Source organism: Notamacropus eugenii, chromosome 2 (assembly GCF_028372415.1).
Source record: "Notamacropus eugenii isolate mMacEug1 chromosome 2, mMacEug1.pri_v2, whole genome shotgun sequence".
NCBI classification, from domain to species: domain Eukaryota; kingdom Metazoa; phylum Chordata; class Mammalia; order Diprotodontia; family Macropodidae; genus Notamacropus; species Notamacropus eugenii.
The window spans coordinates 11,904,329-11,928,475 of NC_092873.1; the positions used below are offsets into that span (position 1 = coordinate 11,904,329).

Genomic DNA, 24,147 nt, shown 5'->3' on the forward strand with positions numbered 1-24,147 from the left:
TTTCTTCATTGGCACCAGGAACTTCCCCCACAAACACTTGAAATGACTGTGACAAGGCTCTTGCATCCACTTTTTCTTCATTTCTGCTCTGAGACAGAGCTCTGATTTCCTTTTTTTTCAGTCTTTCTTTCAGATTTTTTCAGCTAATTTACATAATGATCTCAATCGTTCATACTAAGAGAAGAACATCCCAGATCAAATGGTCAAGTTTGAAGAATAACAATAGGAGAGTGGAGGATTTTTTTTTCTTCCAAAGGGACCTATTGCACCAAAGACCATGCAATATCTGGAATTCTACAGCTACACAAATAAGTTATTCTGAGTTTAAATAAATATTAATTAAAGAAATATTAAAGAAAGAAATAAAGTTTAAATACAGAAATATTACCCTTTATGTGGTCAATAAATTATTTTAGCGCTACCTGTTCAAAAATGGAGTGCAGTTTAGAGACATACTAGAATTTTACTGGGGAAGTGTGTCAGCAAGAAATTTCATTTTTTTTAAATCAAGGAAGATTGATTGTGCCTAATGGAGAATTAGGATAGGTCCATTCTAGAAAAGATGATCTGGAGTGGAAATGGAAATATAGGTAGAAAATCTCTGTTAAAAAGTGGATCATCATTGCTCTGAAAAATTGCAAATACTTCATTCTAAATATCTTCCTTAGGAGAGGTCTGAAGTCCTCATCGCCTTAGTTCATCTATCTTTCAGCAGTCATTCGTACACTGACATTTTCTCCCTTTCTGTGGTGGAAACCCGGACTCCAACTTCCACAGGAAGTCTGAGCAGCGGCCCTGGATTCACGAAGACAGTCTGTGAAAGCAAACCTGTCTGCTGCTTTGATTGTACCCCATGTCCTGAAGGGCAGATTTCCAACCAGACAGATGAGTTCTTAAAGGTAAACAGTCTTTCTCCCAAAGTAATACACATACTATTTTTAAAATCTTAATCTAAAGCAACTTATGAAAATAATAGTTTCTCAGTTAAAATAATACTGTACTTATTCAATCATTTTCATTCAGTGTGCTTTCTGTACATTCCTGTAACTATCAGGAGCATCTTCTGGTTCATGATACCAAAATTCTATCCAAGACTGATCTATCAATATTCTACTACTATTGGAATCCATAATCCTCCCCTGTTCTAATTCCCTAATTGCAAACTTCCTGACTCCTGCAGGAAAGTTCAAACAAAAACTTAATCCTAAACTTTCCTATTCATAAGAAAAATATTAATAGCCAAAGAATTAAAATCTAAACATTTTGGAAGCACAGATGTATTTGGATTGAGAGTTGGAGAGCCTCTTGTAACAGCAAGGATTCTGACATACATAGGAGGGCCTGCTATACAGGTTCTTAGAGCTGCTTTTCCAAAAGGAAAGCAATTTTTGAGGGGTCAAGAATCTACTTTAATCAAGCACATATATCATTCACTTAGTTCAGGGGGAAAAGTCAGCATTCTGAACTTCAGAGAAAATACAGAGAAATAAAAATCAATAGACAGGGCTTCCAAATTTCTGACCATAAGCAATACATGCATCATAGATCTAACTGTCTGACCATTACATACATACATAGTTACCAGAGAGAGAAGCACCAACATCTGAGTTTTCAAAGCAGGGGAGGCTTCTTAAAATGGCTGCCCAGAGTCTTTCATCTGGCACACAAACCTTCTTCCAAAATATAAGCCCCAAAGTAAAATCTTACCTCAGAGTATTTATACACTTTTCAAAGCCAGAGGACATCACAATCCTTGAGAACCAGTGTCTCATTAGAAAATAACAAAAAATGTGGGCCTCTCCTAATCAAGTTGCCCTCAATGGACAACTCCATCAATGGGTGGGAAAGATTTTTAACTCTCTAATTAACTTTATATTGGGTTCCAAGATCTTTCACATCCATTACATGGGCAACTTGTATCTGAATATGCATTAACATTTCTTAAGTAAATACAACATAATTCCCACAAAAGAACCTTACATTTGGAGAATATATAACATAGCATCATTCTTTTGGGGGACAATCTTTGGGGAGTGAGCAATCAGATCATCCTTCCTCAATCCAAAACAAAATGTCTAAATAAAGTCCTCTTGGGGTGTGTCCTCCCCACACTGCCATTACAGGCACTCTCAGGTGCAGGTTCTAATGAGCCAAACCCCAGTCTTAGCAATGCTCCAGCACCTGCTTCCAAGTCCTGAGGGGCAGCTGGGCAGCAAAGTCACCAGGGTGGAGTCCTCAGGGTACAGTCTACTTCTTCCCACCCACCATAAGCAACTCCACCCCCTGGGTCTGAAACTGTCCCAGCTGTAAAAAAGCACACTGAGCACCTTGCTGCACAGTCCCCATCTTGCCCTGGAACTGAATTCAAAGCTCCTGGGTTCCTCCTCTTCCAGCAAGAGTCAGCCAATCCCAGTTCCCATTTGGGTCTGCTTCTGTTCCACAGCTCACCTATCTAAGGTTAGCACACTGGCAGCTTTTCTCTCCTGCTCCAGGGCTCCATTTCAAGCAATCACCCCTCCTGCCTGAACTCTGTACACAATACAATCTCAGGGTGCTCCTGGAGCTCCACAGAGCCATAGCCACCACAAATGGGAAATAATGAACAATTATCCCAGCCTCCATACTTTCCCTTTAACTTAAAGATCCTGCTGAGACTATGCCATAATGTAACAGCAAGGACCCTGACATACACAGGAGGGTCTACTGCACAGGTTCTTAGATCTGCTTTTCTAAAGGAAAGCAACTTTTGAGGGTCAACAATTTACTTTAATCAAGCACATATATTAGTCATTTAGTTCAGGGGGAAAAGTCAACACCCTGAACTTCAGAGAAAATACAGAGAAATGAAAGCAATAGACAGGGTTTCCAACTGTCTGACCATAGGCAATACATACATCAGAGATCAACAGGCAGATCCAACTGCCTGACCATTATATACATACATAGTTACCAGAGAAAGAGAAGTACCAACATCTGGGTTTTCAAAGCCAGAGGATTTCTTAAATTGGTTACACATTCTCATCTGTCACACAAATCGTCATTCAAAACATAACCCCAAAAGTAAAACTTCACCTCAGAGTATTTATACACATTTCAGAGCAAGAAGACACCATAACCCTTGAGAATCAGTGTCTCATTAGAAATTAACAAAAGTTGTGGGCTTCCTGTGATCAAATTCCCCTTAATGGGCAGGTTCATTAATGAGTGGGAAAGATCTTTAACTCTCTAATTAGCATTACACCTCTAGAGGTATTCTTCATGAAATCATTCCTTGGTGAAGATTAACCAGAACATGCTAAGGAGGTTTTATGAAAAGCTGTTTTCCTGGGGATTAGAGTCCTGACTCAACCAAGTTTGGCTCACAAAAAAAATTGCATAAAGATGTGACCTTCCCTCTTCCATCTTTCTGAAGTTGAGTCCAGTGTCAAAATGGGAGTGTTGCTTGTGATTCATTATGTAATTGGTATATATTGCTTAATAAATTGACTTACTCAAAAGCTTGAACCTTTTTCAGTTCAACTTTACCTGAACACTGTGTCCTCTCTTCATTTGTTAGCTCTTCCAATTCCTCTATTGCAGTCACTCCTTGATTCTACCTCTTGGAATTCCATTTTTAATATATAATTCCATATCTATGTAAATTTCATTTTTATATTATCATTATGTTCAAGTCAAGAGATTAGACTCATATTCTCATAAACATAAATAAACCTCAAAGTAAATAATTGCACATTTAATTCATAGTTCAATAAACAATAAAAGAAATATGGATGTATGTACAACATATAAGAAATAGACCTTGGGAGAGAAATATTCCTTGAGACTGGAGCAATAGATACATACAAAAAAACATCATAATACTGATAAGTGGAAATCAAGAAGGAAATAGGTTTGAAATCCTCACATAATAGACTGTGGAAATTAGGGAACCACTATTATAAGTGCACAATATATTTTCTGATTTAAGAAAACCAAAACAGTTATAGAAATTAATTTATTTGAAGAATGGCTGATTTTCATAAGGTGAATCACTTACCATAAGAATACAGATCTATAGTTATGACCTTGCATTAAAAGAAACACATTGAAAAGACTTTTTCATTTAATTTATTTTTTGCTCTTTTTCATCTATGAAAAAATGATAGAATACAGTTTCAGTGTCTCAATTCTATTCTGAAAATATAGGATTATCTATAAAGTGACCATTAGGGTTCATTTTAGGTCATTTAGTATTGGAATGGAATACTAACTGCCAATATTTCTGTTTAGCAAATATATGAAAGGGAATCAAAACTTCACATTATTTTATCCATAGGTAGAGATATGAAGATGTTGAAATACATGTTTATCTTATTCAAATTTGAAAATTGTTATCCTCCTGAAGGAAGAGGAGGAATACAAAATGAGGCTGAGCTCATTGTGGAATGATTGAATGTATGCTTTGCAGGAGAGAGAAAACTATCATCCATATTGGATATAGTTAAATTATTTTTTGATCTTATTGTTTGCAGATGCAAAGCAATGTCTGCAGCGCCTTCAAGATCACTACTCAAGCAGGGAGAGAGATCAATGCCTCCCCAAGACTGTGACTTTCCTGGCCTTTGAAGAACCTTTTGAAATGACTCTGACTTGTGCTGCTCTCTGCTCCTCCCTCCTCATTGCTCTAATCCTTATAGTATTTCTGAAACACAGAGACACCCTCATAGTCAGAGCCAATAACCACAGCCTCAGCTATACTCTTCTGGTCTCCCTCAGCCTCTGCTTCCTCTGCTCCTTGCTATGCCTTGGCCTTCCTAACACCACCACTTGTCTCCTGAGACAAATCGCACTTGCAGTTGTGTTTATACTGGCCATTGCCTCCATTTTAGTTAAAACTATTACTGTGGTTCTGTCTTCAAGGTCACAAAGTCAGAGATCAGGCTCAGGAGGTGGTTGGGCTCCACAGAATCTTATTCCCTCATTTTGATCTGTACTATAATCTAAATATACCTCTGTGGCATCTGGCTTGGGACCTATCTCCCACTCCTGGAGATGGACAAACACACTGAGCCTGCCTTCATTGTCATTCAGTGAAATGAGGGCTCCATCCTTAACTTCTACTGCATCCTGGGCTACATGGCCTTGCTGGCCTTGGGAAGCTTCACCATGGCTTTCCTGGCCAGGAATCTGCCAGACACTTTCAATGAAGCCAAATTCCTGACCTTCAGCATGCTTGTGGTCTGTGGTGTCTGGATAGCTTTTCTGCCCACATATCAGAGCAACAAGGGCAAAGCCATGGTGGTTGCAGAGGTCTTTTCCATCTTGACCTCTAGTACTGGGATTCTAACTAACATCTTTGCTCCCGAGTGCTATGTGACCTTTTTGAGGTCAGACAAAAACACACTGGAGATACTGAAAAAGGAAACTAATCCCTGATAAACCAGATCTTTTCAAGTCTTTATTCACCAATCACAGTGAAGTAACTCCTTTCCTCCTACACTCTTAATAAAATATTTTAAATGTGTCTACTTTATGTACCTTCTATTTTCTGTTAATATCATCTTTTTCTTTTTCATTTGAATCCAATATCATTCTGAAAGCAACGATATTGCCTGATTTCTGAATAGAGGTCAAATTAAATCAGTTGTTTTGAAATATCATATATACATATATATATACGTACATATGTAGTATATATGGCAGATGCTTAATATGTTAATGATGTTTTAAAATAATAGGGGAAAAATCGATGAATTTAAAGAAAGGAGTGTCTGGAGTTGAATTCTAAGATTTGACAAGGCTATCCAGCATTCTGAGTCATTAGTTTCTTACTTAAAAAACTAAAATTTTCCTGAACTGTTGCATGTGAGTTTTATCAGTCATTACATTGATCACAAATGTAATGGATATGAATTGAACACATCCACAAGAAACAATCTGTTGAAGAATGTTTAAGACCTAATTAAATTGCTGAGTCAGGTGATTTGCCACCAATGAACCAGAAGTTATTATGCCTTTCACTCCTTTCCATCAGTTTCTAAAATCACAGTCTAGAAAACTTTAGCCAAAGTCTTAATGTTCCCTAATAACACTTTAGCAATAATACTTTTTTATATATGAGTAGTTAATTGTCATAAGACACAATCAAAATGAGAAAATAGTCATTTATTAGTAATTGTTCTGGATTTTTTTTAAAGTCTACTTGAATTGGGATGTTTTAAAGGTCATATTATTTATTAATCCATTTTCCACTGCTTTTTGTCAGCAGCATCCTACAATTTTCTTTGTTTTTGTGACATCTTGTAATGATTCTCTTGGCTCAGAGTACTTCAGTGAAAAACTGATTGATGAAATTCTGAGACCTCCTCTAAGAAATAGACAGTATTTGATACGTTTTGTTTGTTTGGGTTTTTGTGTGTGCCTGAATGCACTAATGTTTCTGCAGTACAGCGGACAAAAGTACCACAGCTCAGATTTCTGTCCTTTTCCTCTTTTTTTAAGGAGGGTCAGTCCCAATACAGGAGGGGAAGAGGCAGGATGATAATAGTGATAATTCCAAGGGCAGTTCTCTTCCAGAACAAATAATGTGAAGGAGAAGTAAAACATCCAGATCCAAGGAGGACAAAAAGTCAAGGACTGTCTCCTAGGAAATCCTTAGGGAAAATACACCTGAAGGTAAGGTCACCAACCGTGCACTGCAGATATCCTCACTGCTCCAGGCTTTCCTCTGCTCTGACAATACATTCACAAGTGGGCCACAAACCTAAGACCCATTAGCCTTCTACAAATTTAGATAGACTGAACTTTGGAGTTCAGTCCTTTGTGATTTCTTTGGCAAGGGATGAGTGTGAGGTGAGGGGACCTTACTCCCAGGGTAAGTGGAGGACATCCTATACTACGTGGTTACCCTCCAGGTCTCTCCTGTTCCAAATCCCCTATTTTAGGTAAAAAAATTTCTCCAGATACATGAGCCTGGGACAATTCAAATTCCTAACTTCCAGATTTAATGCCATACAATTTCCCATCCTCATATCAATGAGTTCAGGAGAATGAATCAAGTTCATCTTGAGGACAAAGAAGAAGATAAGATATGTGTAGATCATATGGCATTGTACCAAGGGAGAACTAGAGAGTCAACTTGAAAACTAATTGAAATAATGAATAACTTCAGCAAAGTGGCAGGATATGCAATTCATTCACACAATAACTAGCATTTCTGTATATTGCCAAAAAAAATGAAGCAGGAAGTGCTAGGAAGAAAAATTCCTTGTAATGACTACAGTTAGTATTAAAATACTTGACGGACATTAAGATAAAGCTCATCACACAAATTCAGAAAGATCTAAATAATTGGATAAATATTCATTGCTCATTATTAGGCCAGCACAATATAATTTAATGAAAATAATCCTTAAATTAATTTTCTTCTTCTGTGGTATTATCCAGTTCTATAAAGCAGATTTTGATAGTTTAACTGATATGGTAAAAAATAAGTAAATGACAACACCATGAAAGTAATTTTACAGACTGTATGTTTAATCAAACATTCAGATAAGTATTTTACATAAACTAATAATACTTTAAATTCATCTGAAGAAATGACCTATCTAGAATATTAAGAGAAATAAGAAATTAAATTCCAAGAGGAAAAGGAATGGCACTCAAAAAGCTGAAACTTAAAAACAGCAGCCATCTAAATCATTTGACTTTTGCTAAAAATTGAGAAGTAAATCAATGGAATAGGGAAAGGGAGAGTCAGAAACAATTGAACTTGGGAAAACTTAGATTTTGAAAGCTGAACTGTAAGGACAACTAAGTACACCAGACTTGATATTTTTGAAATGTCATGCTGAAGAAGACTTTTAAGAGTCCCTTGGACAAATTGTATATGTCAATTCTTCAAGAAACCAATTCAGGCTATTCCCTGGAAGATCAAACCCTGAAGATGAAGGTTAAATATTTGGTCTGCATAATGAGAAGATGGGACTCATTGGAAAACACTCTGATGTTGATGAAAATTAAAGGAAAAAAGAAAAAAGGGTAGAAGATGAGATGGATAGAAATGTAAATAGTTGTGTAAATAAAGAACAAGATGTTGGACAGACTTGGACAGATGGTGGCAGATACATGAGCTGGTGGGCTGTGGTCTATTGGGACACAATATGGCAGCCATGACTGAATAACAAAAACAATAACATTATGGAGAAAGAAATTGAATGAGCTATTAACAAGTTCCCTGACCAAAAAAACCCCACAGGACCAGATGGATTTGCAAATGAGTTCTATTAAAAATTTCAGGAACAATTCACTACAACACTATATGAAGTATTTGAATAAAATAGATTAATAAAGAGTTGCAGGAAATATCTTTTAGGACCCAAATGTAGTTTTTTTCACTAAACTACAGAAAGCCAAAGGAAAGTTGAAAACTATCAATTAATTTTTCTCAATGTATATTGATGCAACAACATTAAATGAAATACTAGCAGGGAGATCAGAGCAGTATCTCAAAAACATGGTATCTTAGGATAAATATGATTTTTACATGAATATAAGGCTCTTTCAATATTTGGAAAACTAGATGCAAAATGGACCGTGTCAATTACAAAACGAAAAATCATAGTTATCTCAATAGATTCAGAAAAACTTTTGAGAAAAAAACAGACTGAATCATGTTTAAAAAAAAAACTTAAACTTGAAAGCATAGGAATAAATGCTTCCTTTCTTAAAATAATTAGTATTGAATATCTAAAACCAAGAACAAACATTGTCTTTAACTGTGTCAAACATCATGCCAAAAGAATTTGTGGCAAGAGACAATAAAACAAAAATAAATTAATTGCATGAATTCAAATGGTCAATAAAGAAGGAAAATTCTGTTGATATGATGAAATGTGTAGAGAACACTAGAAAATCAATTCAAACCTACGTTGAAACAAGAAGATAAGCAAAGTTGCAGGGTACAAAATAAAGCCACACAAATAAGAAGCACTGTGATAAATTGCTGACTGGTTCAATCGTGTCCAACACTTTGTGACTCAATATGGGGTTTTGTTGGCAAGCATATTGGAGTGGTTTGCAATTTCCTTCTCCAGTGGATTAAGGCAAATGGAGATTAAATGATTTGCCCAGGATCGCACAGCTACAGGCTTGAACTAAGGTTTTCAAGCCTTCAGACTCAACACTGAGCCATCTACCTGATGGTACTTTCATGTACTCCTAGCAAAACTCAGATGGAAGAGACAGAAAAAAATTCCATATGAAAGAACTGCAGACAATATAACATACATATGTATTTCTACCAGGATCAGTCCAGGGACAACATGAACTCAGGCAAAAACTTTTATCACACAAATAAAGACAGATCTAGACAATTGGAGAAATAATAATTCCTCCTAGGCAAGCCAAACCAACATAATAAAAATGAACTTATCCAGTGCTATGACAATGAAATTGCCAAAGTGTCATTTTATGGAAATAGAAAAAAAAATAATACAGAATTCATCTGAAAAAAAACAAAAGTCAAGAATATCAAGTGAATCAATAAAAAATGTGAAGGTAAGTGGCAAAAGCAAATGATAAACTTTAGTACAAAAAGGTATTTATCAAAACCAACTGGTATTGGCCAAAAAATAAAGTAGTAGGTGAATGGAATAGATTAAGTAGACAATACACAGTGATAAATGACCATAGGGGTCTGAAATTTAATAAACACAAAGATCCAATCTTTTAGGGGGAAACACCATTTGAGAAACATTGTGGGCAAAAGTCGAAAGCATTTTGACAGAAACTAGATATAGATCAACATCACTCACTGAATACTAAGATGAGGTCAAAAAGAAGGAATGGTTTAAACATAAAGGTTGATATCAAACAGCAACTGGAGGAGCATGGGAAAATGGAACTGTCAAATCCATGGATAGGGGAAGAGTTTATGACCAAACAAGATAGAAAGGATCAAAGGAAATAAAATGAATAATTTTAATTGCATCGAAGACACCAAGGACATCCACTGCATCCTGAGCCATCATCAGCCATCTTGACTTTGTCCTGCCACTGGACTATGATGACTCTGGAGGAGAGAATGAGGCTGACAATTTCATGAAATTCTGCCTCACTTAAATCCAATTTACACACAAATCAAAAAACATCACCCACATCATTTCATTATTGTGCCTCAAAGTCCTGTGGGGACAGGCAAGTGATAAGGTAGCAGGTACAGATAACTGGGAACTGTAGTCACAACCCTGCACACGGGTGGCCCAGGCCATAGGGTCATTTCTCACTGGAAGCATCAGTGATACTCGGGAGACCCCAGGTGTCTGAGCAGCCTTTTAAGGATCACATTACTCACCTCCTGGTGTGAAGAAGAGGGCTAGAAAAGGTGCCCTAAACATTGTCTGCTTAAGCAAACCTGGCCTGATTACCTCAGCAGGCGAGGAATCCCACTGTGCAGTCAAAACCCCAAAAAATGTACAAAATGTACAAAAACATATGCAAAGATGATTCCACTCATCACAGCACATTGAACGTGCACACACTAATAGACAACACAAAATTCAGCAGACCTGAAAGAACCGCTCTTGTTGCAAGAGAACTCCACAGCTACTGCAACCCAATAGAAGCCTTGAATGCAACCAGGTTGGTAAATGAAGGCCAGCTTACTGAAGTTGGAGCTGGATATACCTTTTTCTGGAGTGGGTGTAGTGAAGGGGAGAGCTGTGAAGCTGGCAGGGGTTTTGTAATCAAAACTAATCTAATCGGGGTTGGAGCCAAGATTGTGGAATAGAAAGATGGACCTGTAAAAGTTCTCCCCAATACTCCACAAAATAGCTGTAAAAAATGACTCTAAACACATTCTAGAGCAACAGAAGTCACAAAAGGACAGAGTGAAAGAGATTTCCAGCCTGAGGCAGCCTGCAAGGCTGACAGGAAAGGTCTATCACACTGGATCCCAGCCCTGCTTTGACTCTGTGACAAGGCAGGGACAGGACTTGGAACAGCCTTCAGGGAACCACCAGCAGCAGCAGTTCCCAGATTGATCAACCCACAAACGAGAAAGACAGCTTCAAAGGTCAGTGAGAAAGTGCTTTCTCCCAGTAGAAGGGAAAGTGGTCTGGACTGCCAGCAGCAACCACTGCAGTGTCAGAGTCCATTTTTGGAGCCCTCCATCTAAAGACTCTGGGGGAATTGAGCTGTTGATCTGAATCTCAGTCCTGAGTAGAGACCCTGGGGTGAGGAGAAGTGCTGGTATGGTGAAGCCGGAAGCAGTTTTGGAGAGGGAATTCTATTCAGAGATTCTGGGCAGAAAAGTTTTCGGTTGCTCCCAGACAAGTGCACAGGCCAGAGAGGAATAAACTCCTTTCCCTTGAACCTCCAAAACAAATATGCAATGGACTCAGGCCATGGAAGAGTTCAAAAAGGGTTTTGAAAATCAAGTAAGAGAGGTGGAAGAAAAATTGGGAAGAGAAATGAAAGTAATGTAAGAAAATCATGACAAGCAAGTCAGCACCTTGAGAAAGGAGACCAAAAAAAAAAAAAATGATGAAGGAAATCACACCTTTAAAAATAGGCTAACTCAGTTGGCAAAAGAATTCCACAGAGCCAATGAGGAGAAGAATGCTTTAAAAGGCAGAATTAGCTAAATGGAAAAGGAGGTTCAAAAGCTCACTGAAGAAAATAGTTCTTTAAAAATTAGAATGGAGCAGATGGAAGCTAATGACTTTATGAGAAACCAAGAAATTACAAAACAAAACAAAAAGAATGAAAAAATAGAAAATAATGTGAAATGTCTCATTGGAAAAAACAACTGACCTGGAAAATAGATCCAGGAGAGACAATTTAAAAATTATGGGACTACCTGAAAGCCATGATCCAAAAAAGAGCCTAGACATCATCTTTCATGAAATTATCAAGGAAAACTGCCCTGATATTCTAGAACCAGAGGGCAAAATAAATATTGAAAGAATTCACTGATCACCACTGGAAAGAGATCCAAAAAGAGAAACTCCTAGGAACATTGTGGCCAAATTCCAGAGTTCCCAGGTCAAGGAGAAAATATTGCAAGCAGCTAGAAAGAAACAATTCAAGTATTGTGGAAATATAATCAGGATAACACAAGATCTAGCAGCTTCTACAATAAGGGATAGAAGGGTGTGGAATATGATATTCCAGAAGTCAAAGGAACTAGAACTAAAACCAAGAGTCACCTACCCAGCAAAATTGAGTATAATACTTCAGGGGGGAAAATGGTCTTTCAATGAAATAGAGGACTTTCAAGCATTCGTGATGAAAAGACCAGAGCTGAAAAGAAAATTTGACTCTCAAACACAAGAATGAAGAGAAGCATGAAAAAGTAAACAGCAAAGAGAAGTCATAAGGGACTTACTAAAGTTGAACTGTTTCCTACATGGAAAGACAATATTTGTAACTCTTAAACTTTTCAGTATCTGGGTAGTTGGTGGGATTACACACACAAACACACACACACTCAGCACAGAATGAATCGAATAGGATGGTATCATATCTTAAAAAAATGACATTAAGTGGTGAGAGAGAAATATATTGGGAGGAGAAAGGGAGAAATGGAATGGGGCAAATTATCTCTCACAAAAGAGGCAAGCAAAAGACCTTTCAGTGGAGGGAAAAAGAGGGGAAATGAGAGAAAAACATGAAGTTTACTCTCATCACATTCCATTAAAGGAAGGAATAAAATGCACACTCATTTTGGTATGACAATCTACCTTACAGTACAGGAAAGTGGGGGAGAAGGGGATAAGCAGGGTGGGGGAGGATGATGGAAGGGAGGGCAGTGGGAGGAGGGAGCAATTTGAAGTCAACACTCTTGGGAAGAGACAGGACCCAAAGAGAAAATAGAAGCAATGGGAGGCAGGATAGGATGGAGGGAAATATACTTAGTCTTACACAACATGACTACAGAGATATGACCTATATTGAATTGCTTGCCTTCCCAAAGGGAATGGGTGGGGAGGGAGGGATGAAGAGAAGTTGGAAGTCAAAGTTTTAGGAACAACTGTCGAGTATTGTTCTTGCTACTAGGAAATAAGAAATACAGGTAATGGGGTATAGAAAGTTATCTGGTCCTACAGGACAAAAGAGAAGATGGGGACAAGGGAAGGGAGGGTTGTTAGAAGAGAGGGCATATTGGTGACAGGGGCAATTAGAATGCTCAGCGTTTTGGGGTGGGGGGAGGGGAGAAATTGGAGAAAATTTGAAACCCCAAAATTTTGTGAAAATGAATGTTAAAAGTTAAATAAATAAATTTTAAAAAAACAGTGGTCTCCTCAAGAATGCTAAGTCAGCCCCATCTGGCTTTGTTGACTTAGGAAAGGGTTATTCTCTGAATTAACTCAGAGAATGAGGAAGCTGTGAAGTGCGGGCTCTTCTTCTGGTTGGCTGATTTCAGGCTCTGGCCCTTGTGAAGGTTATATTAAATTGATATTAAATGATTATCAGTAAGTCAAGATTCTCAGACTCATTTTGCAGCTAGCGAAATTCAGGCCTAGAGGGTTAAGGAAGTGAACATAGCTCTGGGAGCTGAGCAGGGTCTGACGCCAGATTGGAACCTAGGCTGAGTCTTCTGGACTCCAGGTCAGGCATTCCCTGTCCACTCCTCCCACCTAGCGGCCCCGAAGGAGCATTACCCAGATGACTTTTTCTTCTAGAAGGCCTAAGAGGGGGAAACTTTCTGAAAGTGCCTTGGGGCCTGACAACTGCTTGCTGTCAAGGAAAGCCACATCTCGACAGTGGCTGTGATTTGGTGTGAGAGGTATGGGGACCCCTCAAAGACTGAAGAACAGGAGGGGGTCTTCTGCAATAAATCCATAGTGCACTCGAGCATTCTTCCTTTTTTTTTTTTTGAGCACATGTTCCACATTTTATTTACATTTGAAGATGAACTTTCATCTCTCAGCATTACCTATCCATATGCCCACTTGCTTTATTTTTTCACGTACAACTTAATCTCATGGCTTGTCAGAACAAAGACTGTGAACCGACATCTAAATGTCTGTTATGTGTACCACACAGGAGGTGCTTTAAACAGAAATCCATCTCCCTCTTTTTTAATATGCCTCCCACCCTCCTCCATTTATACATACAGGTATCAAAACCATCCCCAAAATACTCTTGGTTACTACCAGTCGTAGGTACCCATACCTCTTGAAAAGGAAACTAAATGGGCAACAATATTTATCATGACTGCTGTTTCAAAAGATTTAAATTAAAAAAATTTAAATTTCCTGAAGTGAGATGGATCAAGCTTGCCATTTATCACTTTTCTTCTTAGGACATTAGATTTCTGAAACACACATTACTCCACGGCCATCTGACACTTCTTGTAAAATTCGAATTGCCTTTGGAGTGCTCCAGGTTTGTACTTGGATGAAAGTGCTTTGATAAGGCTGATGAGGGTGGGGAGGGTGGGGATGGGTGTGGAGGGGGAAGGAATCCTGCACCATTTTTGTTCCCATTTTGCCTGAAAACATAACAGGTATATATATATATATATATATATATATATATATATATATATATATATATATATATATATATATATATATATATATATATATATATATATATATATATATATATATATATGTATATATATATATATATATATATATATATATATTAAATATATTCTTACAAATGTCCAGGTTGTGTGTACCAGCTGGAATTCTTTTTTTTTTAATGTATTTATTTTTAGTTTTCAACATTCATTTCCACAGAATTTTGAGTTGTAAATTTTCTCCCCTTCTTTACCCTCCCCCAACCAACAACACCTTACATTGATTACCCCTTCCCTCAATATGCCCTCCCTTCTATCACACCCCTCCCTTCCTTATTCCCATCTTCTCTCGTTTCTTGTAGGACAAGATAGATTTCTATACCCTATTATTTATATTTCTTATTTCCCAGTTCTATGCAAAAACAATTCTCAATATTTGCTCCTTAAACTTTGAGTTGCAACTTCTCTCCCTTCCTTCCTCCCCACTCCTCCCCACTGAGAAGGCAAGCAATTCAATATAAGCTATATATGTGTAGCTTTGCAAAAGACTTCCAAAGTAGTCATGTTGTATAAGACTAACTATATTTCCGTCCATCCTATTCTGCCCCTCATTTATTCTATTCTCTCTTTTGACCTTGTCCCTTCCAAAAGTGTTTACTTCTAATTACTCCCTCCTCCCATTTGCCCTCCCTTCTATCATCCCCTCCACCCTACTTGACCCCTTCTCCCCCATTTTCCTGTAGTGAAAGATAGATTTTCATACCAAATTGAGTGATCATATTACCTCCTTAAGTTAAATGTGAAGTAAGCTTCACCTTTTTCCCTCACATCCTCCCTTTTCTCCTCCATTGAAAAAGCTTTTTCTTGCCTCTTTTTTGAGAGATAATTTGCCCATTCCATTTATCCCTTTCTCCTCTCAATGTAGGGAGACCCCTTACTTTTATTTTTTTGATATCGTCCCTTCTTATTCAACTCACCCTGTGCTCTCTGTATATATATATATATATATATGTGTGTGTGTGTGTGTGTGTGTGTGTGTGTGTGTGTATGTATATATACATATATATATGAAAATTCTATGTAAATTATTTACTTATTTAGTGCCATGCCAATCAAATTATCAGCTCATTATTTTCTAGAGCTGGAAGAAATAATATCAATATCAAAATCAAAATAATATCAAAATTCATCTGGAAGAACAAAAGGTCCAGAATATCAAAGGAACTAATAAGAAGGAATGCTAGCGAAGGTGACCTAGCTCTACCAGATCTCAAATTGTATTGTAAAGCAGCAATTATCAATTATTGGTACTGACTAAGATACATAAGGGTAGACAAGCAGAATAGTCTAGGTATTCAAGATGCACTGGGCAATGAATATAGCGGTCTACTGTTTGATAAACCCAAGGACCCCAGTTTTGGGAATAAGAACTCACTGTTCAAGAAGAATTATTGAGAAAACTGGCTAACAGTGTGGTAGAAACTAGGCATAGACCAATGTCTGACACTGTACACAAGAATAAAGGCCAAATGGGTACATGATCTGAGGATAAAGATTGGTGCTACAAACAAATTAGTGGAGGAAGGAATACTGTATTTATCAGATTTATGGAGAAGGAAAGAATTTTTGACTGAACAAGAGATAAAAAGTATTATGAAGAGAAAAATGGATAATTTTGATTACATTAAATTGAAAAGTTTTTGCATAAACAAACCCAATGCAATCAAGATTAGGAGGGAAGTAGAAAACTGGCAAAGAATTTTTGCAAGTAGTGTCTGTGATAAAGGCCTCATTTCTAAAATATGTAGAGAACTGAGTCAAATGTAGGCAAGTCATTCCCATTTGATAAGTCATCAAATGATATGAACAGGCAGTTTTTAGAGGAAGAAATTAAAGCTATCTATAATCATATTTAAAAATGCTCTAAATCACTATTGATTAGAGAGATGCAAATCAAAACAACTCTGAGATACCACATCACACCTATCAGATTGGCTAACATGACAAAACAGGAAGATGATAAATGTTGGAGAAGACATCTGAGAGTTGGAACACTAATTCATTGTTGGTGGAGTTGTGAGCTGATCCAACCGTTATCAAGAGCAATTTGTAATTATGCCCAAAGGGCTACAAAAATGGGCATACCTTTTGACCCAGCAATAACTTTTCTTATACTGTGTCCCCAAGAGATCACAAAAATGGGTAAGGGTTCTACATGTACAAAATATTTATAGCAGCACTTTTGTGGTGCTCAAAAACTGGAAATCAAAGGGGTGCCCATCAACTGGGGAATGGTTGAATAAATTGTGGTATATGGATGTAATGGAATACAATTGCACTATAAGAAATGATGAACAGGATGACTTCAGAGAGGCCTTGAAAGACAGATAATCTGATGCTGAGCAAAAGGAGCAAAACCAGGAGAACTTTGTACACAGCAACAACCACAGGGTGCAAGGATTTCTTCTGGTAGATTTAGAACTTCATTGCAAGGCAAAGTCTTAAAAATTTCCCAATGGTCTTTTAAGCCAAAATGCCTTCCACATCCAGAGAAAGAACTATAGAACTCAATCGCAGGACATAGCAGATCATTTTCTTTTCTATTACTTTTTGGTTTGTTATATGATTTCTCCCATTCATTTTAAGTCTTCAGTACAACATGACTATGGTGAAAATGTATATAACAGGAATGTATGTGTAGAACCTATATAAAATTGTATGCTGTCTCAGGGAGGGAGGGGCAAGGAAGGGGAGAAGGTAGGGGTAGGGAGGGAAAAAAAATCTAAGTTATATGGTAGTGACTGTAGAACACTGAAAATAAATAAAAGTTTAAAAGTTTAAAAAAAAGAAAAACAATTCAAGTATTGTGGATTGTGTATGTTCTTCCCGCCTTAAGTCAGTTCCAATCTCAGTAAAATTCACTCATTTTCTCTCACTTCCCCTCCTCTTCCACTCCACTGAAGGAACTTTTTCTTCCTGTTTTATGGGAGATAATTCTATCTCTCCCTTTCTTCTTTTCCCAGTCCAATCCTTTCTCACCCCTTATTTTAATTTTTTAGATATCCCTTCATATTCAACTCACCCTTTGATCTCTGTCTACATATGTCTTGATTGTGGTTCTACAATATTTGAATTGTTTCTTTTTGGCTACTTGCAGTATTTTCTTCTTGAACTGAGTACTCTGGAATTTGGCTAAATTATTCCTGTGAGTTTTCTTTTGGGGATATCTTTCAGGAGGTAATGGATGGATTCTTTCAAATTCTATTTTACCCTCTGGTTCTAGAATATCAGGAAAGTTTTCCTTGATAGTTTCTGGAAAGATGATATCTAGGGTCTTTTTTTGATCATGGCTTTCAGGTAGTCCAAAAATTTTTAAATTCTCTTTCCCAGAACTATTTTCCAGATCAGTTGTTTTTCCAATGAGATATTTCATATTTCCTTTCAGTTTTTTCATTCTTTTGGTTCTGTTTTATAATTTCTTGATTTCTCATAGGGTGATTAGCATCCATTTGCTCCATTCTAATTTTTGAGGAATTATTATTAACATCTTTTGACTAATATCTGAAGAATATTTTAAAAAGCAGATAATCTGGAATTAGGGTTAGGCAAGGCTCAAATAGAAATCATTGACTCTATTTGCAAAGTAATGGAATCACAGTCTTTCCACAGTGGAAAAGAGCTATTGGTTCGTTCTTCGGGGTTTTGCTCATTCATGTATTCTATAACCTTTTATGTACTGATCATTATTCTTTGTTGTAAGATGAAAAGAAATTTAAAATTCTTTGTATTTCCGTAAAATCCTTTGTATTAAAATACTTAAATTTGATTGGTGGGTAACCACCTATGCACAAACACACAAATAAAGCTAACTGTGTATCAAAAATAAACACAATGAAATTTCTGGGATTTCATTATTATTACAGGAAAGCTCAAGGTAAACTTTAACAACAGATACTCAAGGTCAATTGTGAAGTAAGCAAAAATTTTGAATTTCCAGTTACATGTGGGAGCATCTTCTCAAGATGGAAACTGCCTATGAAAAGATGTCATAAAAGGAGTTGCGTTTTCAGGTATGAGGTGCAGCAAAAAAATCAGTTGAGATTCAAAGTTGATAAGTTGAGAAGGAGTACTTTGCAATAAGTTTACAAAGAGAGATGAAGCCAGGAACTGAAAGGCTTTAGAACTCAATAAGAGAGTTCTTATTCAGCCTTTTTGGTTTGATTTTTGTGAGGCAATCAGAGTTAAGTGACTTGCCCAGGGTCATACAGCTAATAAGTGTGAAGTGTATGAAAGTAGATTGGAAATCAGGTACTTCTGACTATACGCTTGGTCCTCTATCCATTGCACCAACTGGCTACCCCTCTTAATTACTGTTAGAGTCAATGAGTATCTGATGGTCTTCTTTGTGTTGAGAACAGAGGAGTGATATGGGAACGAACACAAACCAATGTTGTCAAATAGCGTTCTGGCAGTTCTATGAAAACCTGAACCTTGGTCACAAAGTTTACTATCTACAACATATATAATGAGGAGTCTTTGGCCCTGAAGTGTAAAACCTCCATTGAGGAGTACCAGGATATCCCTAGGAAACCCATTCCATGCCTACATAATTTTAATCATGTTTCTTTACATAAAGTATAAGTTTGTCTAGCCATCTCTCTTAGTTGTGACCTGGAGAGCTAAGCATACACAAAAAATGTCCTCAAATTCCGTAGGTTTTGGTCCGTGATGACAGTTACCATGTTTCCCCTGGGCATTTTTAAAACACTCTGATTCATTCAAACATATTTGTAAGTGACGTTGATTTAATGACCTCTCTCAAAGATCTTCCCTTTTGCACTTCCTCTTCAAAGTTTTGCAGCATTTTCATTTTTGGCCCAGAAAATAGCATCATAAACCAAATGTAGTCTTACTATAGTCTTATATTGAGAGACTATCACATTCTTTGTAATAGAAGAAAATCACTGTCTTTATAACAAATAATAGTTCTTTACAAACCTAAAATAATTTTTCTGATAACAACCACACTTCAGAACTGGAAGTCTTAGGTCATTGATTTGGAAGGGAAAATTGTGATTGTTTACTATAAAGTTTCTCTTTACTTTACATCAATTTTTTTAGACCTTGATTTAAATTCAGGCTCTGCTCCTTACCACTTAAGAAATCTTGGGCAATAATCAATCCAAAGACTCTTATGACATCCTGTTATGACTATGGAAATATACAAATTCATAAATCAACAAGGATTTTTAAGCACAGATTAAGCACTAGGCACTGAGCTATATAGTGGAGTTTATATAAAGAAAAGAATTCAAGCTGTGAGGGGAGTCTCTGTATACAAATATGTGTTTGGCTATTCCAATTAATATGGCATTCATGTTTTATCTATATATTCATGATAGCTAAGTACATATACAAATATAACACACACAAATCTCTATCTACTCAGATACATGGCCAGAAAGAGACAAGGGGCTTTGGGTGATGGGAGGCATTGGCAGCAGTGGAATCAAGAAAAGCTTCATGTAGCACATAATACTTGAGCTGAAGCCTTGAGGGAAATTCAGCATTCCAAGAGATAGCAGGGATGGGGAAGTGCAATTGAGGCCCAGGGGACTGACAGTTCATGCAAAGACAGCATGGGATCTCGGGTCTCTCAGTCACCTTCCTTCCTCTTTGGGCCCTGTTCTTTGTCTTCTTCCTCTTGCTGAATCACATGATTAATTTCACAGAATTTTGATTTGGAAGAGCATTTAGTCCAACCCCAAGGCAAGGGCCTTGGAGTTGTTCCACAGGGAGGAAGAAGCCCACTTAGGGTGGGAGTCTAGTTACGTCCAGTTTTGTCCCTCTGGCTCACACATCTGTGCATCTGGCAACTCTGATAACAAGGTGGGTTAATAACAGGTTCTCTGAACATTTTTGAATCTTTCTCTTCAGGTCGAGACCAGCCTAGGGCTGAGCATTGTCAGTGTCCTTGTCTCAGGGATTTGGATCTATTTTCTTCTGGGCAATTTAGGCAATACGTATTCCTTCTATCAACTTTATGACACTGAGTCTGATGTTTATCCTGTGGGCTTCTCAATCTTATTTGTGAATATTCCCTGAGCAGGGTGGGAATAAGAACTTCATAGGAGACTATGACCTTCTCTTTTGGCTGCTTGGGGGACTCTGACACCTTTGGGAATGGGCACACAGGTTCATTTGGGCACCTTGGAAGTCTTTACCTTTGGAAGGTCCACGTTTTTTCTGGTAACTTAATATTTTGAGGATAAGGTTTAGAGTCTTCTAATACCATGGACTTTGTCCTCAGCATTCTCCCATCTCTTACTCCAGCCCCATAAAAACTTCATTGGAACATAGACTAAGAACAGAGAAGGGGCTTAGAGATCATCTTGTTCAGCTTCCACATTTTCCAAATGGATAAACTGAAGGGTAGAGAAGAATGATAGCTAATATTTTTATATCACTTATTCTGGGCCAGGCACTTTGCTAATACATACTTTATAAATAGGATCTCATTTGATTTTCATAACTGTTCTGTGAAGTAGGTACTAGCATCATCCTCATTTTACAGATGAGGAAACTGAGGCAAACAGAAAATAAATGACTTGCCTAGTGTCACACAACTAGTGTACAAAAAGCCCAATTTGAACTCAGAAATTCCTGACTCTAGTCATGAAGCTCTGTCTGCTTTACCACCTTAGCTGCCCTTGGAGGATCCTAGATTTAAAGCTAAAAGGGAGCTTGAGATCATCAAGACCAAGGTCCTTAACTTTTTGAGTATCTGTGTGTCCTAGACCTTTTGGGCATGCTCCCTTCTTGAGGGGAAGCTTCCATATTGTTTAATTCACAAAACAATGTAGAAAAGATAGTAGAAGAAATTATTCCATTTGAATGTTTACTAGAATAGTTGAAAAATAAGCTCATGGACTCTTGGTTTAGCATCTGTGGTCTCCCCTAAGGATGGGTTACCTGAGACCCAGAGATGGATTACAAGGTCATAGGTTTAGAGCTGGTAGAGAACTCAGTCTTCAGATCAAAACCCCCATTTTAGAGATGAAGAAGAAAGCCAGGCCACAGAGGGGCCACAAAGGGTAGAGCTGAGTTTGGACAGTGAGTCTCATGGCCCCAAATTCGAGGTCCCTTTCACTGCACCACATGGGCATCCCAGCACTCACTGAGCTTCCCAATTTTGGGAAACCTTCCAGCTCCAAATCAGGCCTTAAAAGCCTTGTCAGCTAAGCCTCTTTTACAAACCAGGAGCCCGGAGCTCAGTGGGGGACTTGGGCAGTGGCGGACTTGGGAAAATAACTTACTCAAGGTCCCAGAAGGAATATAATAAAAGGCAGAGAGCCCAAATTTGAATTCAGATCTTCCTTCTCCAGATCTGATATTGTTTCCATTGTAGCAGCTTTTGTTCCTAAGGTCATTTCATGTATCAGTGAAGGACAGATCTAATGGAGAGGAGGCATTCTTGGACCACGGATCTCACCAGGTCCAGGATGGTCAGAACTCCTTCCTGGTGAGCCGGGTCTTGGGGCCTGTTACTAATGATATGTGTGTATATGTGGGTGTGTGTGTGTTTCTACATATGAGTATGAGTGCTCATGTGCAGGTAAGAGTGTAAGTGTCTCAGAGTGCGTGAGTGTGAGAGTACACAAATATACCTGGGGTTGAGATTGTTTCTGGTAGGACACTATCCAAAAAAAAAAACCCAACAGCTTTGTCCATTACAGTCACATCCCTGTACACAGTTTCACCCTTTGTCTGATGGCATTCCTATGGTATCCTCAGATATCTGAGGATGCAGGGTGGAGCAAGCAGGATTGTCTTAGCTCAGGAAGTGCAGTGACCTGGGTAAAGGGGCCTAGTGCTGAGGCAGCTACTTGTACCAACACAAGTTGGCAATTACTCCACCATGTCTGGTCTTGGAGAGTTACTTGGAATCACTGAGGCTTAAGTGATTTTCTTTTCTGTGCTTGAGGATGTACCTGAACCCAACTTTCCCTGGTTCCAGGTCTAGCTCTCTATCCTCTATGTCATGATCACCACAATTGTCATGATTTATAGATTAAAAAATGAAAAAAAGCTAGACATCCAGCATGTTACCACAGGTCATGTAGTCTGGGAGAGCTAAAACTAGGACAGAAGCCTTGGTCCCCTTTCCATTCCTGGCCGTGGCTAACCTTTGGTAACTTTCCTTCCTTCTCACTAAATTGCCTGCCTCTCACTGTTTCCTGTTTCTTTTTTTTCTTTAGTACTTAATTCCTCCCACCCTCACCCCCAATTATGAGTACTGGTGTCTCTCTAGGGTATAAGTGAGCCCCTGCTGGTCTTCACTTTCTTGGAATACACCATTGCCATTTCCTTTTCAGGATTTGAGTGTCATGTGACCTAATGTAACCAGGATGAGGTAAGTACCTGATGCTACATGGCACCCATAGTTCCATGGACCTTTCCCTATGAGATCCAGGCAGAGGGCCCAGACTGGACATTAAGGTAGCTATGTAATGTTCAGAGAGAGCATCTGAGGAAGGCCTACCTTTTCTGGGATATAGGCCCTCCTGGTTCATTGGTCTCTGTACCTCCTACACCCTGGGCATTATAACCTGTTGCCCAGAGTGGGAGACTAACTGGCAGGTGTGTGCTAAGCAGCTGGCATCTGCTAGTCATATTGATGCTTTCCTGTCACCACAACCCATCATCTCTTTTTTAATGAAGAAGGTACAACATCACCGTGGAGGAGAAGGGAAGAAGAGGAAGAGTCCTCCTGTGGCTCCAAAGGGAAAAAGCAAGGGACCAGGGAGGGAGGAATGGGGAGGAGGTGATGGCAGGCTGACGAAGAGCTTGTGTTGAGAAGCTGGGGCTAGGTCTGGGGCTAGGGTCAGCATCACCTGCAGTTGACTGCCAGGGCCAGCCTCCACAGGCCTTCTAGCCAGGGACTTATGGGGTTGGCTCGTTGACTTTGCAGGTCACTGTCCTGATGCCTTTCTCTCCCTGCATGCAAGAAGTCACAACTGCTGAAACCCCAAAAGAAGGGCTGGTGATTCAGGGCTCCGATGTTGATGGGGACAAGTTCCCAGGAAGCCATACCCATCATGGCATTTGAACCATGAGCTTCCCCTTTTCATGGATGGCACTTTCTTAGAATGGGTATTTCTCAACTAAAGACAAGAAAATGATTAAATTTTCCTGAAAGTGTTTGATAAAAGAGCAGCCTCAGTCTTGGGTATGGACATTTTCTCACATCTTTCCTAATACAGAAACAGATCACTAATTCTTTCAGTGCTGGCACTGGAGAGCATCAGCAGAACCTTCAATGGATCACCGTTGTCCTCAGCTTCCCTAAGTGTCATATACTGTGCAGGATTTGGAGGGTCAGGGTCATAGAAGGGCAGAGGAAGGTAGGAAGATGCATGGATTTAGAATGAAGAGGGACAATTAAATTACATCAAGTCCACTCGCCCTTACTCTGCAGATAAGGAAACTGATGTCCAAAGAACAAAAGTGACTAGCTCAAGGTCACACAAGTACGAAGTAGCACAGCTGGGACTGAATCTTTGATTCCAAAGAAATGTTCTTTCCTCTACGGCACAGTCCCTTCCATAAAGATGAAGGAGAGCAAAGTGGGTGAC

General features: G+C 38.4%; 1 protein-coding gene and 1 pseudogene across 1 annotated transcript in view; both read left to right on the forward strand.

The window, feature by feature from the left end:
• The first annotated feature begins 4,005 nt into the window (after positions 1-4,005).
• Positions 4,006-5,569, forward strand: LOC140522510 (vomeronasal type-2 receptor 116-like; annotated as a pseudogene).
• A 16,540-nt stretch (positions 5,570-22,109) lies between these two features.
• Positions 22,110-24,147, forward strand: part of LOC140522511 (vomeronasal type-2 receptor 26-like) — a 38,509-nt gene continuing 36,471 nt past the window's right edge. The window contains 1 exon segment of the mRNA XM_072637931.1: positions 22,110-22,127. Within this exon segment, the coding sequence (XP_072494032.1) occupies positions 22,110-22,127 (18 nt within the window).